Source organism: Sturnus vulgaris, chromosome 3, assembly GCF_052056855.1.
Source record: "Sturnus vulgaris isolate bStuVul1 chromosome 3, bStuVul1.hap1, whole genome shotgun sequence".
NCBI lineage: Eukaryota > Metazoa > Chordata > Aves > Passeriformes > Sturnidae > Sturnus > Sturnus vulgaris.
In genome coordinates this window covers 18,823,807-18,843,178 of record NC_142245.1, presented here as the reverse complement: position 1 = coordinate 18,843,178, position 19,372 = coordinate 18,823,807, and the positions used below count along the sequence as shown (strand labels likewise).

At 44.1% G+C, this 19,372-nt stretch overlaps 1 protein-coding gene across 1 annotated transcript in view; it reads right to left on the bottom strand.

The window, feature by feature from the left end:
* The window catches only part of LOC106853920 (calpain-8), a 30,188-nt gene extending 14,082 nt beyond the window's left edge, over positions 1 to 16,106 (bottom strand). The window contains exons 1-8 of the mRNA XM_014877455.2: positions 15,870 to 16,106; positions 13,624 to 13,693; positions 5,879 to 5,997; positions 4,676 to 4,809; positions 4,217 to 4,385; positions 3,274 to 3,357; positions 2,396 to 2,481; positions 978 to 1,052 (exon numbers count right to left, since the gene is read on the bottom strand). Of these exons, the coding sequence (XP_014732941.1) occupies positions 978 to 1,052; positions 2,396 to 2,481; positions 3,274 to 3,357; positions 4,217 to 4,385; positions 4,676 to 4,809; positions 5,879 to 5,997; positions 13,624 to 13,693; positions 15,870 to 16,106 (974 nt within the window). The remainder of the gene's footprint in view (positions 1 to 977; positions 1,053 to 2,395; positions 2,482 to 3,273; positions 3,358 to 4,216; positions 4,386 to 4,675; positions 4,810 to 5,878; positions 5,998 to 13,623; positions 13,694 to 15,869) is intronic.
* Between the last annotated feature and the right edge of the window lie 3,266 nt (positions 16,107 to 19,372).

The following is a 19,372-nucleotide window of genomic DNA, read 5'->3' as shown; positions in this document are numbered from 1 at the left end:
CAGCCTGCAACAGATGAGGTGGCTGTGGCTGGCTGGACACCTCTCCCAACAGGGCAGCAAACATTGGTGTTGCAGAACTGTCCAAAACTGCATTTAATTGAATTCTGAAACTTGGAACTGGCTTTTGGAAAACAAAATTGCCTACTGCCTGAATGAGGCATATCTTTTGGAGACAGCCTCTGTCAGTGGCTGTTACACATTATGGGCTCAGTCAAACCTTTTTCTGTCATCCCCAGCCGTGGCCAATCCCTCATGGATCATGCTTCATAAACAAATTCACTGGAACTGCTGAAACAATATGTGTGAGGAGATCCCATTTAAAGGGAGTAAGAGCTGGCCCTTGTGAAAGCATGACTCTGTAGGAAAACTGCCTCAGTTTGGTGTTCTGCTTCAGTCCTATCATTGATGTTTGTTTTTAGCATTCCTAGTAGGTTTGCGTGAGTGACAGACCTAGATTGCTTCATGCTGCAAGCAGAGGTCTGCTCTCATTTCCTCGTGCCTGATGGCCCATGCAGCTGATTGCACTGGAGGACAGTGGCTGTTTATCTTTCCAGGCTAGGACAGAGTGGCATCACTTCAGCACTGATCCATCTATAACCAGATCAGGGTTAGGACAGGCTTTCTGTTAGGTCTGAATAAACATGCTCTTCCCAAGCTGGTAATCTGAATTTTTTTTCATTTGTATGTAGCATTTAGGCAAAAAAACAAACCTCAGAATGTAGAGCAGCTGAGGTTCATTCTTGCCACCTCATTAATTTTATTACCATCTGGTCTCTATATTTTGGATAAGTGCCGAGTTATGCAAGCTCTAATAAAAGGTAATATTTGAATAGGAAGGGAGATAAATAAGAGTTCTAACAATGCATGCATGCCTTTATTAACCCCTTTGATACTGGCAGTTTTTCTCCATCCAATTGAAAGGATTGCTTAAGGCACATAAAATGTCGAAATAAGTAAGCTAAATTAACAATTCTCACCAAAACTCTCCATCATCTACTTGTTTATCCAGAGCCTGCTTTTGTTTGGAATCCACATAATTCCACTCAGGAGCACTGCAGACAAAGCACAAAAGCACACTGTTCAGCTGTTGCATTTTATTCTACAGTGAGATCTGAGTTAGATTCTATTTTGGGCTGATAAAGGAGTATATATTTCTTCAACAAATAGACCTTGTGCCCCTCCAAATGACAACCTGCAACCTGACTGTGCTGGGCTGGAAATAGACTGCAACAGCATTTGCAACAAATCAGCCTTGAATTGAATCTCCCCTGCCAGGTGCCAGAAGGTACAAACAGACTGGCTGGATTAGGAAATTCACAGCCTGAAAGTCAGTCAGAGCTTCTGCATTTTAAGATCTATTGGGGTGCCTGATATCCTCCCTAGGGAAATGATATAACCTCCATTGTTGGGGGTCATGAAAGAACAGGAAAGTAATAAGGTGAAATCAGAAAATTTCCTGCAGAAAACAATGTTGCTCCCATTCTGATATTAATGTGCCCAGGATGGATTCTGCTCTGATCTGCTCCCATGTGACAATGCAGTGCTGCATCTGCCTCAGCAAGGTTGTCCCATGGTAAAACAGGTGTGACAAAAGCAGGATATGGCATGTGTGTGTGCCTGAGGCACCTTACCTTTGGGCTGAGCAAAGCAGATCTGATAAAAGTAAAATTAATTGCAATGTTATCTGTATCCTTAGTTATAATACATCAGCACCCAGGCTGCAGTCAGTCAGAACAGGAAACTGAAATCTCAAAGTGCTTCATGCAAAAATATATTGTGGCCCAAATGGCAGTAAAATGTATGCCGTTCTAAATTTATTATTAAAAAAAAGAAGTGTTGTCACTACCATGCTCCCAAGATTCCAAGCTAGTTGAAGCCCAGGCAGTTTCTGAGACATCTGGAAACTTTTGTGTCCTTATCTTAGTCAGCACCCCCACTTTTTCAAGATTCTCAGAGAGGTACCAAATTCTGGTGTGATTTATAGCTGAGAAACTTCAGAGTCAAAGCAGAGGTATAATGGTTTATCCCTGCTTTAACTCACAGCAACAGGACTTGTTTGCATATTTTACTTAGGTCCTGGAACCATTGGTAGGATCAATCTGAGAAAAGGTGTCTTGCAAAAACGTGGATATGGCTTGCATTGGGCTACTCAGAGTTAGACCAAGGGATGTTGTCTCCCATGAAAAGGCTCTGCCTGAGGCAGATATTAATGCCCACTGGAAAGAATGGGTCAATATCTAACCTTGATAATAAATTAATAGTGTTTTATTCCAAGTGATTTAATATCTCTCCTAAATGCGCTTTTTGATTGGATTAACTGCATTGTCCCAATTTAACTGTTAATAGATTCCAAAATACACCAAAGAGAGAGAAGCATGGGCATATAAAAACCTACTTATCACTCCAAGATCCAGTCCATTCTACTTCACCCCAGGGATTCCTAAGCCTCACTAGTTTCTCTGGCCGTCCTCGGTAATATACCTAAAAGATCCACAACAAACACAGCCTGAGCACTTCCATTATTCCAATCACCAGAGGGCAATTGCTTTTCAGATAGGATAAAACATGATTTGTACTTGAGTGATGTAGTCCATTACAATTTGCAATAGTTAAAAGACACCTAGATGCCTTCCACCCTTATTTTACATTATCTTGTGCCACCAAGTGAGCCATTAGCTGCAGCACTCACCATTTCATATAATGACAGCAACCTGCAAGGAAAATCATCAGCTACAAACCAACGGAATATCTACATCCTCAAAAGCAGGAGACATTGCACAACACAGCAAGGTTGGAAGGAGGTTATCTGGCATGGACATCTGTGTAATGATTCCAGTTTCAGAGGAGCAGGAATACTGGGGCTGGCTCTGAAGATGGGACTCACAGCAGAGTCATCAAGGAGGCTTTTAATCTTTTCCCATCAGCTCTGACTGGGAAAGTGCTCGCTCCCACCTCACACAACATAAACACGTGGGGAATGGTTGCCTCCTCTCCTGCTCCTGCTTTCTGTATCCTGAATTTTGGTAACAGCTTGGCCCACCTTTACACTTTGTTGGCACCATACAAGTGGCAGACTGTCCAGTGTGCTCCACACCACTACCTGTGACACAGCTTGTGACCTGTGTACTACAGGTATTTCCTTTTTCTGTATGAATGTGTATGATTTAGGAACATTTTTATGGTCAGTCACGGAAAGACATCAGAAAGTTGAAGGCACTGCAGTGTTGCAGCCCCAAGCTGGTTTGCATGATGGCCCCAGAGAGGCTGACTTACCTCCTCTGCTCCAGTGATAGAGTAAGCATGTCCTTTGACCAGCTTCAGACTTGTGATTGCTTCTATTTCAGCTGTAGCAGTTATCTGGAGCAATAAAAGTATGCACATTTATAATATATATTGTGTATGAACTGAGCTTTCATAAGCAGATTAATATGGGGGGAAATATCCAAAGTGGTGTGCACAATGAATACCAATATTCTTGATGCAAAGTATATTAAATTGAGATCCACAGCAAAAGCTGCAGTTTCGTGCCCCTTAATATGTGATCTGAGCACAGGAGGAAGTCAAGAATGTACAATGAAATCTAAATCTAAATCCAATTCTCAGCTCAGGTGACAGACCCAGCCACCTGCAAAGACATGTTCACATGAACTTAGCTCTAGCCTGTCTCAGTCAAGATACAGTATATCAAAACTGGAACTCGGGTAATTCCATATGCCACAATGCAAACAAGATAATGAAACCGGATGTGAAAGGTGTGAAGTTTCCAAAACATGTTCAAACATCATCTGTAATTTGAGAGTGTTTGTATTACAGGTGTCACTAATCGTTAGGACTGAAAACCAAAGCCAGAACCAGACTAAATGCTACAACAAAGTGACTCAGTGAGTTTGCCACTGCAGTCTAGTGTCTGGAGCTGAAATCACACAAAATTTGAATGAGAAAAGATATTCAGAGAATGGAGTTCCAGAAGACCACCAAGTCGTTCAGAGCTCTAAGTATTATCACATGCTGTCATGTAAACAGGGAGAAAGGATGGGCATTGGTTATTTAGAACCTTGTCCAAATTTTTTGATCAATGAAGATCTCACATTAATTCAGTTTTCTCTTATATCAGACCTTCCTACCTATATCTTACTTTGGTCTGGGCTTTTGTCACAGTATGGGCCAGAGCCCAGAGGAGAGGAGTAAGGAGAGTAAAGCTCTGTCAGCCTCTTACATCGATGGAACAGCCGAGCAGTGACCCAGCTCTCAGGGCCTTCTGGATGATTTGGAACAGGTTTGAAGGAGCCCTGCACAGCTCATAGGACTCAGAGATGCCTCCAGTAAAATCCTCAAAGCCCTCCACAGTGGACCCTCCTGCTAGAGCTTCATAAGAGCCATTCAACCTGGGGGAGAAATTATAAGAGCTATACAAGGGTCCATCTCCACCTGCAAGCACAAGGTAGCACAGAAAGGAGGGTTTGTCATTTAGTATCTCTGAATTTGGTTGGTCATCAGTGTGACCAAACAAGAAAATCCAAGCCCCTTGAAATACAGCTGGCAGCGCCCTTTCTGGACCCAGAGGGGGCTGTCAATGCTGGGCAGAGAGAGGCTGCCTTAGAATGAAGGGTGCTGTGACTGGCATCCCTGGGCTGGGCCACCAGCAGGGGCACAGCTCCAGCCCAGCCCCACTCACTTGGCGTAGGCTTTCTCCAGCAGCGCGCTCCAGAACTCGCCGCCCTCCTCCGAGTGCACAAAGACCAGCTTCCCGTTCTTGGTGGGCAGCCTGTCATCCACCACCACGTCCACCCACTCCCCATACTGCCAGAACTGAGGGAAAGAAGAAAATAAAAGATGATGGAGGCTGGTGTGCCCACAGCCCCTCCACCCTACCATCCTCCTAGCCCTTCACCTGTTGTCACCTCCCCCTGCATGGATTCCTCTCCTTTGTAATAGAGACAAACTCCTCTCAGCTCTGTGGATTGTTCATCAGGCTTCTTAATGCTATATTAAATTTTGCTGATAGGAAATATTAACGGCATCTTGTTGTAGATAGCATCAAAAACACTGTCTGGACATGTAAACTGAGTTTACATGGTGGACAGCCAGAAAGCCAGCATGGAGATAGGATACTCTGAGCTATCTCCAGGCTCAAACTTTAAGGGAAAGAAATAAAAACGCTTGTAAAACTGGCTGTAAGGAGAGGTCATCTAAAGGGGAAGCACTCAATAGTGCTAATTCCTTCTGAAAATACTAGGAAGTGCGTGAAACACTGCTAGTGCCAAATTTTGGCCTCAAAGCTAATAATGTTTACTCCAGGATTTGCTGCATTCCTGAAAGGAGAGATGATAATTCACACCATAACACTCAAAGGCCAGCTGGTGGAGGGCTAGGTATGTGTCCTAAAACTTCTGTCCTCACCAGAACTGCTCCTTTAGCAAGGTGAATCCACACTGATCCCACCTGAACCTAATCTCCAGTCAAAGCAGGCTGGCTAAATCTCAACACACTGGCTCCACAGACAAGGAAGTAAAGGCAAAGCAGAGAGGGAAAGGGAAGAAGGAAAAAGAACCACACCAGCCTGAATTCACTCTCCATAGCTGGCAGCACAAGAGCTTGGTTTGGGCTCATGCACCCTGATGGTTTGGCTCAGTACACAAAATCTGTGCAGCTCCCCAGAGCCCCATCAGCTGTAAGACAGCAGAACCTCACCAGTGAGCAGATCTCATTTAACATTATTTAACTCTGTTCTTATTTTCTTTCTCTCTCCCCCATCAATTTCACATACACACTGTAACTGTTGATTATTTCATGTGTTACAAACAAACAAAAGAAGCTGCTTCTAGTTAAATACAAGTATTTTCCTTTTTTCTTCTCAATCCCCTGATCATACAGGTACCTGGAAATGAAAGATTCCAGCATAGTCCTTCTGGAAACTCTGAGCCTTGGGGACAACACGGAACAGAATATCTGGATTCAAAGTGAGAGATGCAATGGCAGCTAGGAGCCAGCAATCACCTAAAAACACACATTGAAAGGCAGAAAAGTTCATTAATAACTCCATTAAGTCACACTCTCACCTGGACTAAAATGCCAGCGCTAACAGCTATGCCAGACTCGGTCTTGGTTCAGCAACCCATTCTTGTTCTGTTATTTCTCTCTTTTGCCCATTTTCCACTCACTCAAACCACACAGGTATCCTGGGGCCTCGAGGCTGACCATGGCAGTAATTTCAATGGTCCAGTCAAGCTGTGAAAACAAACTGCTTTACCTAAGCTTGTTAATGCCCTCAGGAGATGAAGAACAAGAAGGAGAAGGCATTAGAGGTATGTGGCTTGCAAAGTGTGGCTGGGCAGGACAGAGTTAATGACCCGTGATACTTTAAGTAGACTCAAGCCACCACATCTGGGACAGACATCTGGCAGACATCAGACTCCAGCCACCACATCTGGGGCTTAGGAGATGTCCAGGAGAGGGCAAAAGCTCTGGGTTGATAGAAGGATGGTGGGACTTCTATTCCTGTCTTTTGGAGAAGATTCAGTGGATAGCAGGAACATTTGTGGGCCTGTTCCTCCTTGGCTCTCTCTTTGAAGGTCTGAACTTGAACTTAGAGCTATTCCCAGAGATTTGCCCAGCAGTCCAATGGAAGCTGAAGTCTCCTGGGACCTTGGTGAGGAGGCAAGTCCTTTCTTTGGCCCATTCCTAATTCTGGAAAGGCTTGCCCAGCCCTCCCTGGAGGCTGTGTGCTTGCAGCTGGAGCAGTTTGCTGGGTTGGTTACCTGTTTACTGAGGGCTGGAGGCTGGGTGAGCAAAGCCTCTGTCACACCCAAGGTGGTGCCCCTGGGAAATGCTCTGACTCGTGCTGTTTGTGCACTGCAAACAGCAGGAGGAACTTCTGTGATTCTGTTTTACTTCTGAGGTGTGCAGAAAGCCTAGCAAAACAAAACTGCTCTGAAGGCACTAACATTTTCCTGGTTTCTTGAGGATTATCTGTGCCAAGACATAGCTCCTTTGGCGGGTGCATGTTCTGCAGAAGGAATTGGCACTGCAGCTCTTGCTTCAGAGGAAATAAGCCAACTGAGAAACCAAGGAAAGAGTTTAATCTGCAGCAAGACTGAACATCCTAGAGCAGCAGTTAACTCTTTACATTGACTTGGGATTTATGATTTAATGCCATGGCGAATACAAGTGCAAAAGCAGGATGAAGGGACTTGCCAGGTGCTCTCTGCTGCCCATACCCCACGGGAGGGACCCAGATGGCTCCTGTGAGCTGCTGTGACAAACCTCTGTGAAGGAGTGGGATGACCTGCAACCACCTGAGCTGGCTGATCACACTAGGGCTCCAAACCCATGGTGTGCAATATGATGGAGTTCTACCTGTTGTGGCAGTTCAGGCCTTTCTCAAGAGGAGGGAAAATCCATTCTTGGAATGTGGGGAGCTGTTTGAGCCTCCCCCCAGGATTCTCTGCCTTATCTTGGCTGCCACATTCAGAAAAGAACATTCAAGCTGGAAGGGGACAGACAAATACTTGGATTGCCTGCTTCTCCCCCATGCACCAGCAATTTTTATGAAAAGAGATTTAAAAAATTTGTCCTGCTCATCCTATACAAGTGAATTTTGAAGAGGAAGTGCGAGGTAGGTTAAATGCTACTTTGCAGAAAAGCTATTTGAGGCAAGAGCTCTTAGTTGAAAGATAATATTTCCCTTGCAGAGAAGGAGATAAAATGAAAGGATTGTGACATGTTTAAAGTAGAAATAGGGAAAAGTTGATGCTCTGCATATAGAAAAGAAAGTCCAGAAGCCTCAGACTATAGAACATCTATGAGCAAAATCCTTCTCGGGGGGATCAGCTTGCTGGCCTGGAAGCTCCTCCCAGCCTTAGGTACTTATGTATAAAATAAGCAAAATCATCAGAGCACAAGGTGTGGGGGAAAAAAGGTTTTAAGAACATTCTTTCCTAAGGAAATGTAGATGCAGGGAAAAAAAATGAGACTGAGAACACTCAGATCTGCTTTGTAGCTATTTCTTTGAGGCTTTTCTTGGTACAGCATATGCCTTAAGCTGTTATAATTTCTGTTTTCCTTGAAGAGGTAGAAATAATGGTGATAAGTCTGGAGAATGGATTTTCAGAGGAGGAAGATGAAAAGCCATACCAAGTCAGAACTGAAATCCTCTTTTCTTCTGATGCTCTGGCTGTCCCTGGCATACTATGAAGGGCAGGACATTGTTTCTGAGAAGGTGGCAAGGTGGGTGTCCCTGGTGTTCCCGTTGTGTCCCTCCACCCTGTGAGACCAGAGAAGGCCTGCAGCAATGACAGATTGGTGCTCTCCCAATGTGCAACATCTGCAATGGTTTCCCCTAAAATCCTGGCCAGGATTTTAAAGCCAGTGAGTGAGAAACTACTGCAGGTTTTGCTGAGGATGATGTATGTTGGATGAATAATCAGGCAGAAGATTTGGTGAAATGAGGAGGGTTTCCTTAAATATATTGTTTCCTTCCCACCTCAGAACTAAACAATTTCAGAATCTCAGCCCAGAGAATGCCAAATGCAGAGTGAAATCCTTTAAGGCACCTTTCTTACAGCATGAATTAACTCCTTAGCATTTGGGAGAGTGTGTGACTTGGGTGCTGCTGCCTGTCAGCATCACATCAGTGCAGCCTGACCTCCCAGGGAAGCATTTCAGGGCATGCCTGGGAAGAACTGTGCTGCAAGAATTGCAGTGGTGAACTTGGCCTTAAAAGCAGCCATGCCTCCCTTGAGCACTGCAGAGTCCTCTCTCCAAACCTTTCTTTCCTGAGCCTGATATCTTTGCCTAAGCTTGTGCCAACCAAAAGGAACCAGCTGGGAGGTGGTGGCTGCACAGTAATTTGATAAAAATGGAAGTGTGTCTGAATGTAGATGGTTTGGGGGCATCTTTGTAGAGCAGAGGTGCATTACATTCAAGTTCCTGTGATATTTACTTTCAGAGGATGCAGGAATCTGTCCACATCAAGGAGCTTCCGTGATGGAGCCTAAAGTGCTCGGTTGGCCTCTTACCTTCAGGTACACCATAGTGGGATCCTGGCCCATTAATAAGCCTTCTCAGCCCTACTGGATAATACATGACTAGTTTTAAAAGAGTACAAATTGACTCTTCCTATTCCCTTTTTCAAATTTCAATGTCATTTTGCCAGCAGTGAGTTTCAGACTATAGTTTGTGGTTGTGCCTACAGGACAGCACAAGAGCACAAGCCCCCAGAAAGGCATCTCATGTAGGACCCTCAAACTTGTTCTGGTTCAGCTGCAGGTTATAGGTAATCTTTCACACTGTGAGGAAACTGTTTTATTCCATTCCTAAAAAGGGATTTTTTTTTTTTGAGAAAGAGAAAAAGAGGCAAATTGGCCAATTAATTAGAATGTATTTCAAATAGGCTCATAGTCAGAAAAGTGACAACATCAAAAGGCATTTCTGCTCACCATATGGGTTTAAAGTTGCAGAATTTTAGCTTACAAAAATAACGATTTTTTTAAAAACCAGCTTTCTCAATATTAGCCCTCCAAGGCCAAATCACTTATGGATGCATATCACTTCTTCTGTTCAGTCTCATATTTCATGAACAAAAGTTTCAGACAAGTGCCAAATACAGCGTTTGTAATCCAGCTTGATTTCTGGATCTGAAGTCATTTGAAATGGTAGTGAAGTGACATTTTCGTGGATTTTTTTTTTTGCTTTTCTTAAAATTTAAGCAATCCTGACCTTGAGTTTGTGGTGGAAAGGATAAACATGAAACCTAGCTGTGCTTATTTCCTGTATGTATGTATATACATATGTACGTATATGTATAAAAACACGTGTGAGATCTTGGAGAATTACTTTGACTTTTAGTGCATTGAAATAGAATCCCTTGCTGCTCACAGATGTCCTGAGTTGGCTGATGCTCTCAGTGCTAGCCAGGCAGCTCCTGGTTTACAGAGATAATTAAATTGCTGCACTGAATAAGGAATCCTTGGTGACCCGGCAGCTCAGCGACTCCTCCGTATTGATGATGTTTACCCAAGCATGCTCCACTTGCAGAGGCCATAAAATAAATAAGAAATTTGATTCGTTTCAGTTGCTCCAGAGCTGTGCTCAGTTTCTGTTTAGTTACCACCCAAGTGTCTAGACACAGAGCATTTAAACTCTCCTTTGACTTCGAGATGGTTTCAGCCAAAAGTCCAAATGTCTGGTTCCAGTTTGCGACTGGACAGCACAGAGGCGTTTCTGTCCTGACTCTGTTCTGGCTTGTTGCTGTTTCAGCAATGCCTGGTGTTCAGAAAGGATCCAAACACAATGCTGTGGCTTCCTGGATTGCCAAGCAGCTCTGACTCTCAGCTTTAGTCTCTGCTGGAAACCCTTGTTCAGAGCTTGTAGTACCTGGGGCATCACACCAGGGAAGAAAGGAAGCACTGACCTGCTAGCTTATAATTTATGGCAGTGCAGGTTGCCTCTGCTTTGAGATTTCTAAAGACTTTCTGAGGTTTTCTATGGGAATTAATTTTGTTCTGCAGCTGTGTACAAAAAGGCAAAAGAGAGTCCAGCAAAGGAACAGGTTTTCTTCTCCTTAGGGTCTTGGAGTTGTAGTGAATGTTTTTTTTCTATCAATGGGATGTATTTGCTAGAAACAGGATCTCCAATATCCCTGAGCCCGTGGGATTGAATGTCAGAAGGGCCATGTATTAATGTCTACACCAAAATAAGTGAACAAGCCCAGTACTATTAAGTTCTCTCCTGCCTACAACCACTTCAAAGGCTCCCTCAACAGGTATCAGATCTATCTCAGAGCTGTCAGGCTTTGCTTTGTTTTTCAGAATACCTGTAATCTCCCCAAATCCGCCTGTAGGACAAGGCATGCACATGTGGGGAGGGCTCCCGGGCTGCTGTGAGCTGGTGCATTTGCCTTGGCTTCAGGGAACTCCTCCAGCTGCCAGCCCGGGAGTGCCTGCCTGGAGGGGCCTCTGGGCATTCAGAACAAAAGGCAACTCATGAATACACATAGTGTGGATCTGGAAAGCTAATACTAAACGGAGGGGGTTTCAGTAAGTTTTATATTATTTAAATTAAATTTATGCCTCTTACTTCTTAAGAACTTCTGCAAACAGTCCTCGGGTTAACTTATTCAGATAGCAGCAAGAAAACTTCATAAGTCACCTTTAATAACTAAGGCTATGTGACTACATTTCAAGTTGTTACTAGGCTATCAAAAAGATATGGTTCAAAGGATATTTAAAACAGTCCAAGACTTTCAAGTCCCCATCAAACTTCCTAAGCTGATATTCATCTAGCTTATGCTGTTGTCAAAGAAATAAGTTTAATGGAGTGAGACCAACTCTGGGTTTTCTTTTTCCTTTTGTTCATATAAACCCAGACCTGCAGTGCTATTTTTGAAAGAAAAGAAACACGTCAGAGAATATTATTAAAAATAGGCTCTATTTCCCTAAAGGATGTGTTACCCAGTCACACACGTGGCTTATGTAAATATGTAATCAGGGTCTGTTTCAAATAGAAGTGTTTTACATGAGGGTTTTAGTAACAAGGACTTTGATATTCAAAGTGTTGGATCAAATACCAAAAAAGCTTAGTATGCCTCAGAGATGTAAAGCAAATACCTGAAGGCTAGAAGGGAAGTCCCATGCCTGCAGTTTATTTTTGTGAAGGGTCAGTGTGCATAGAAGCAATTGTAAGCAGCCTTGCAGAAACAAATTGGATTATCTTTCATTATTTTTTCTTTTTTTTTCTTCTTTTTTTTGTGTGTGTGAGAGAGAGAGAATGAGAGAGAGAGAGGGAGAGAAAATCAAGCTCCTAATAGTAGCAGAATCAGATCTTGGGGCTTTTCTTCTAGGTTTGGGATAGTTTTCAGGACCAGCCTTTGGGTCACTGCCCACAAAAAGCTGTCTTGAGAAAACCCAGAGCAAGGCACCATCCCCAGATTCACAGGAGGTTTTGAGGTCCAGTTCTGTTGTTAACACTATGTGATGGATTTTGGCACTGATCTCTAGAGAAATCCCATTTAGCACAAGGAACTGGGACTCCACGGAAATATTCAGCAGATGACAGAACCAGAAAAGGGCTCAGGGTATTTGTATTCAGTTTCTAGGCTAAACACAAATAATGCACCAGCCTCTTCTAGTTTAAGAACAGATAATATTTTTCAGTCCTATAGCTTGTAAACTGTCTGAGAAAATGAGGTTTTACTTCAGGTGTATGTTCTTAAATTTTTTTTATGCCATTATAGAAACTTTCCAAATAGGACATGACAAGAAATGTCACTTTAACTACTTATATGAGCCATTCTCCTGAAATACAGTAAGTGATTTCCCCATACTCTGTTCCAGCATCCACCAAATAAATATCCTGGAGCAAGTATATGATTGGGCATCTTATTTTTAGCATTTGGAGTACAAGCCCAGGGATTTGGAGTACACACCAGGGAATTTTTAGCAATTGCTTTAATAGTGCTGTGTTTACAAGAGCAGCACTGGTGTTATTTATCGCCAACGACTTGCAGAAATTGTTTCAATCTCATTTGCACAATGGATGTGCTGGAAGACCAGTGAGGTCAGGAGTACTGCAGTTAGCAGCACAGGAGGGAGAAAGGCTGATTTCTCTGTGTCTAATCTATCAAATTCTCATTACAAGAGTTTCAACCTTCTCGATGCAGTCAAGGGTTTGCTGCTGCTGTCCTCTGCAGCTGCATCTTACCAGCGAGGCAGGCAGGGGAGGCAGCAGCTGCAGCAGCTATTCCCAGGGGGAATGCAGTCCCCCTGCAGCTCCCTTCTGGCCACTGGCACAGCAGCTCTGTTTAGCCAAAGGCAAGCACTGCAGAAAAATGGGTAAGGAAGGGTTTTGTATGATGGGTGTCTGGGAGAGGATGAGTGCTGCCTGAGAGATACTGCCTCTGCATCAGGCCCTGATTCAGGGCAGCACTGCTTTTTTTGTTTGCGTGGCTGGTTCCTGGTTGCTCCTGTCCCTGCTCACAGCTCTGCATGAATGCTGTTCAAGCAGAAAGGAGGGTTCTGCATGAAGGGCTTGGAACAATTTGTGTGTTGTGGCTGGTATTACAGAGTTTACATTCTCTGTTCATTTCATTCTGATGTGGTCCTTGCTCCTAACTCATACTTGGACCATCCTGCTTGATGGCACATCACAGACCCAGCCCCTCCACTAAACCAGTTCCTGCTCTGTTCCTTGGTTCTTGTGTATTTGTTTTGTGTGAAACTGAGGCAGGAATTTGCTCTGCCTCCCAAATAAAAGAATCTAAGGACTAGGTTACAGCAGAAAACTTCCCTGGTGTCCCACTCTTGCCTCAGGGCAAGTTCTCCCATGATTAGGTTGGCATTCACCTCTGTCTTAAGAGGTCAAAAGCAAACCAGTTTTCTGTTCCACATAATTACTTCCTTCCTCCAGGAGACAGTTTGGTGTCTTACAATTTTGACATAGCTCTTACAAGCCCACATACACCCAGTCTCAGGCAGCAGTGTTGGTTTATGAGTCTTCTTGGCTACCTGTCCCTCCATACTATGTCTGGGAGATAGCCAATAAAGTGGTCCATGTATCAGGAGTTTTTAAACGAAGTTTCATTTCTTTTTCTTCTTCCAAAACAAAATTCAGAAGCACTGTACATACCCAGCTCTCCTTGGCAGACATCTGTTCGGGTAGCTCCTCCAATTATAAACTGAGGATTAGCACATAACTCCTGAAAAGACATAATTTAAAAGTTTCTGGTCTGAAAAGTTCCCTTTTCTTGCTCTTTGTTTTAATATTCAAAAACTATTAAACACTTTGAATATTTCTTTAAAATTATATCCTTTCTCCTCTGTCTGATTAACACAGTCCCAGAACAAAATTTCTTTATTACATTGAGGGCTGCATGTATTATTTTTGAGGCAAATCCTGATGCCTTTTGCTACTAGGCACTGTCAGTGATACTACTGAGAATTTTTCTACTGTGGAGACAGAGGTGAAAATTCACCTCAGCATTTATATCTTATTTCATCTTGCTGAGATTTTGGTTCAAGCAGCACAGATGAGTTTGTGACTGTGGCTGCTGCCTGTGCCACTGGAGCTGTGCTGAGTTTCCAGTGCCAACAATGTGGAGGATGTTCCCCCACCCTGACCCTGCTTCCTGGGAGGCCAACCACACAAATGCTTTTATTAGCAACAACTCCCCTTTCTTCCTTGTCCTTTGGGGCCAGCCAAGTGCATAATGGCAATGACTGTCACTCTTATCCTAACCCTGAGCTCTCCAGCAGCTCATGGGCTATATTAGGAAGTCATTATTGTCTCTCTAGAGACAAAAGCCTTTTCTGTTTTTCTGAGAATTTTCCATGAGCTTCTGGATGGCAGCAAGGAGCAGTTTATAGGAAGCCTAAGTTGGCAAGCAGGGTTGAGGACAGTTTAGGCAGTCACTGCCTCTCCTCGAGAGCAGCACTCGTCAGCTCTGAGTATCCCATGGAGAGACAGAGACAACCCAGGACTTCTTGTATATGATGGAGAGACAGTTTGTTAATCTTCCCTCCAATAGGAATCATTTCAGCTACATCCTTTTGCTTCTGTCCAGAGGAGAGGGGTGCAGCAGTACATTACCCACCACACAGAAGAAGGGTTTGTGCAATTTTTCCTCTTCTCCCTGCAAAGTGCTGCACCTAGTGTCAGTCAGCTGCATATGACTTATTACTCACCCAGATCCCTGTCCTTCCTGAGCCACTCCCAAGTGCCACATGCACCTTTCACACAGCTGAGTTTCCCCTCAGGGGTCCCACGGGCTGGTTTCTGGCAGGCAGGGCTGGGACATTTAACCCTGCTGGATGTCAGCCCTCAGTTATTCCTTAGCCTGCTATACTTGTGGCTGTGACTCTTCCTGCAGCAGGCTCAACATTGTTCTTGTATGGGAAACACAAATCTAATTGAATGAGTTTTCTGAGGCTGATCTTCTCCAAGGATAGGCAAAGCCAAGAAACACATCCATGGTATTTGTGGAGGTAACATCCAGGTGCCAGAGTGAGGTGCTGATGGATAAATGGGGTTGCCAGGGTTATTAAACCTGGAGTTACTAAACCTGCAAGTTTCTGTTTCTCACTTTTCACGTGAAAAAATAATAAAGCCTCAAAATTTTCTATTTTTCTCATTCTGCTTTCCTCCACCAGATGAAGGTAAATAATTTGGGGAGAGGAATCCCTTTTTTAAAAAAAATATTTCTTGATGTTCTAAAATGACAAAAGAGAAGTAAGTGGGGACAGAAATAAATGACTGAAAAATGAGAGTGCAGAAAAATCTCTGAAGCCCTGATTTTGTGACTTTAAAAAAAATCGTCATCTGATCTTTGCTGATGAAAATTACTTTCTTAGAATCAGAGGCCATTTCTAGGATATACTTATTTAGATAATAACATTTCCAGTCAGTTGCTATTTAACTGTTACAGGCAGCTTGAAGTCAGGCAGAGGATTTTATTTAGGTATTAGCCTGATTTCCTGGGGGCACAGTGGCAAGACCTTGGTGTGGGTGCTGTTACAAATGATGGCTCCTGGGGTGGCCCCTGCTCTGGCTGGATATATGTGAGGCTTTTGCATCCATCTCTGGATTTCACCCCAGACTTGTAGCTCTCTGAAGCTGGGATGGATAGGGAGAAAGCAGGTTGCCATGAAGCAGGTATAGGATTTCCTGCTTTATAACAGGCTTAGAAGATGATTCCCACCCCCTTTCCAGCCTTGCTGCTACCGTGGAAGTAAAGCAAGATAGAATTAAGGAAAAAGGCATAGAGGAGCAGTGGATATTCCAGCTCACCAGTGATTTAACCCGGATGTTCAGCTGGGTTTTGGTTAGATTTGAGCCCAGTGAAGTTCACTGTTATTTCAGACACAGAGCACTCTTACCGTGGGGCGCTTCCAGACTATCCCCTGAGTTTTGAAGGAATATGGTCCCAGGTCCCGGTAGCCCAGAGCAGAAGGACAGGCTGGGAACTCTTCATCCTTGAACAGTGTGCCATTCTGCAGGCACTGCTGCTTCAGGGCTTCATAGTCCTGCTTCAGATACTTGATGGCATTCCTGTTGGATCCGAGCCCGTCCGCCGCTGCTCGTTCCTGGCACAGTCTGGCCGTGACCCTGGCCATGCTGCCCACCCTCCAGTGTGTGCTGCACCTCTGCCTTTGCCTCTGGGGCAGGCAGAGCAGGTGAATATGGGCAGGCAGCAGGCTCGGGTGGAGCCAAGGGCTGCCCCAGGTGTTCCAGCAGCCCTGCAGGGAGAGGCGCCAGGAGAGCAAATATGTACTGGGAGACGGGTGGGGATCCCACAGCTGGGATTATGGGCACTGCCTGCTGCTGCTTCCATGGCATTTGCTCTATTTGTTGTCCCTTTTTAATACACTCTTTCAGCAAGAAGCCAGGAGAACTTTTTCCTGGCACACCTGTTAACAGATGGAAAGAGACTGTGTGCATTCCAAGTGCTGACAGTCAGGTTTAAGGATCAGTCCTTTAAAAATCCAGGTGAAGATGATTCAGGACTCCTTTCCTCCTTCTGAAATTGGACTCTATGCTGTTGGAGGGTTGTGCAGCCACAAATCCTGGAGCTGGATATCTATTGCTGCAGCTGACATGGCTATGGAGATGCCATGGAGTTTTAAAGCTGGGGAAAATTGAATCCACTTCTGGCTTAAATGGCGAGCTTTCTTAAAAAGACCCCTCTCTCTGGTACTCTCAAAGCAGTATGAATTTATAATTTAATTTATTAGGAAAGAGAGATGTGAAGTTTTCAGAGCTAGAGTTGGCCACTTGCAGAGGGCAATGATACAACACAGGAGCATGACCTAGGCCAAAAATGGGAAATTGTTTCCTCAGATAGGAGGGAAGCTGGTAAGCCCTGCTACCCCTCTCCACTGACGTCTCCTTGGGCAGAAGTCACTAAAATGTCCCCGTCTGTAAAAACAGAGTCTCATCTCAGCTACTGAGAGATTACCCATCATATTTACAGTTTTCTGGTGCTGTTTCCTGCATATAAAATATTTACAGGCTGAAAACAAAGAAAGCCTTGGGTGTAAAAGGCTTTTTAGACCTTAGGAAATACTGGTTCCTGCTCTTGTAGGAGAAAAACTCCATTTCTACCCTAGCAACCCCATTTTGTACTGACACAGGGGTCCACACCTCCATGGCAAGGTGGTTTCAGCTTTTGTAGGTTTAGGAACTGAGGGAGGAAATATTTTCCATGGAGCACAGCTGCTCTCTGCTGTCATCCTGAGCAATGGCTGGGATTCCCCAGCAAAGCCATCCGTGTCCAGCTGAGAGCTGGGCAAACAGTCACTTTGTTTGCCAAGGACCATGTTTGATGACTACCTCTAGGTAAATTTAGACAGAAGGTGTGGGGAAAGGAAGAGAGAATTTTTAAGGAATGAAGCCTGGTGAGATAAGGAGTCCAAAGCAAGGCTAGCCCAGTTGCTTGTCTGCAAATATTTGAAGAGAGTGAATGCAAAGGAGGAAATAAAATGACTTGGTCACTTCCAGGCAGTGAAGGCTGGGCTGAGGGAATTAATATACCAGTTACCCCAAAATTAAACTAATTCTGTTGAAATTGAGTAAAGGAAAAGAGTGGCCAGCATTTTATCCCTGTTGCATTTCAGTACTTCCAGACATGTCTGTGTACTGACCCAAAGTGAGGAGTGGAATAACAAAGGTTGAGACAAGGGTTTTTTCTTTCCAGGGTGGATTTGTTTTCCTGTTAAATAGACCCACTCAGGGGTACCAACTTTCTTTGCTCATGAGGCAGAATACTGCTTTTTTTCCCCACCCTGCATCAGTGCCTTGTGCTGAAATTTCCTCTCTTCCTGTGGGAAATGGGAGGAATGCTCCCACTTTGCTGTGATTGCTGCAAGCTGCAAATTTGGCAGCATTGTTCATGGAAAAGCATGGTGCTCTAGCAACTGGAAAAGGTCATTTTGAACAATTGAAATATTTTTTTTTTCCCATGTACGTTTTCCAGACACACACTTGATATGCTGTGTGCTCTGTAGCTCCAGCTGCCACTAGACATAAGCAGGCACAGCAGGGCTGAACCCTTGTGCATCACCAGAGTGTGACAGGGAAGGACAGACAAAGGTAGGAGCACCTCCCCTGTGGAGACAGGCTGAGAGAAATGGGGTTTTTCAGTCTGGAGAAGAAAGGGCTCCAGGAAGACCTTAGAGCACCTTCCAGGTCCTAAAGGAGGCTACCAGAAAGCTGGAGAGGGAATTTTTACAGGTCTGTAGTGGTAAGATAAATGGGAATGTATCTTCAGACTGACAGAGGGGAGGTTTAGATGAAACATTAAATAGAAATTCTTCACTGTAAGGATGGTGATGCTCTGGAACAGGTTTCCCAGAGAGGTTGTGGATGTCTTATCCCTGGAAATGTCCAAGGCCAGGTTGGCTGAGACTTTGGGCACCCCATTCTAGTGAAAGGTGCCCCTGCCCATGGTAGGGAGGCTGGAACAAGATGATATTTAGGGTCTCTTCCAACACAAACCATTCTATTATGCAATCAGATTTTAATAATTAATCTCAGTTTTCACATCTGAAAAGAGGCTGAGGACAACCCTTTTCTCTAAGGAAGGCTTGGACCAGGTGGCCAAGCCAAGGCAAGTGTGGTCCAAGGGACACTTGGACCCAGTGGGTCCACCACAACTATTTGGTTCTAGCCATCTAGTTACAGCACTTCAAACCCATTTTCTAAGCTTGATTAGCAGCAACATGATTTATGATTTATTTTGTGTAGAATGTGATACACAAGCACCATCTAGAGGATGTAAAGAAGAGGAGATGATGAGGACGATTGTTGACTACAGCAACAGTTGTATTATAGGAGAAAAAACGTTTTAAGGTTCTTCATGACTCAAAAACTGCTGCTGAAGTGGCATTAATCCCTAGGGTTAATAGTTATAACAATTATTCTGACTTTTGTTGCTTCTGGGATTTGCATATTTTTGCCTGGCTCTGCTTGCTTTCCTCTCCCTCTCCCCCTTTCTTGATGAGGGGAGTAAGGAAGAACCAATTAAACCAGAAAAATGCATCACCTGGGTTTCACAGAAGGGACTGAAAATTCTATACAGTTAGGACCGTTCTGTTTATGGGGAAATCCTTAGAAGAAAATAACTGCCAATTACCCAGCAGTTTCAGACACATTTCAGATGTGCATTAGAGAGAAATGAGAGAGTTTCGTGTACTGCAGCACTTGGCTAATGAGGATGAAATTGCTTTGCTGTACTGTAGACCCTGCAGCATGAAAACAGATCCGTTTCATTCTGAGAACTTGCCTTCTCATATTCTAGATGTATGGGTCCCTACCCACCCTATTTCTGTAAAAATGGAGTGATTATCAGTAGGAAGACCTTTGGGAGCTATAAAAGTTCCTG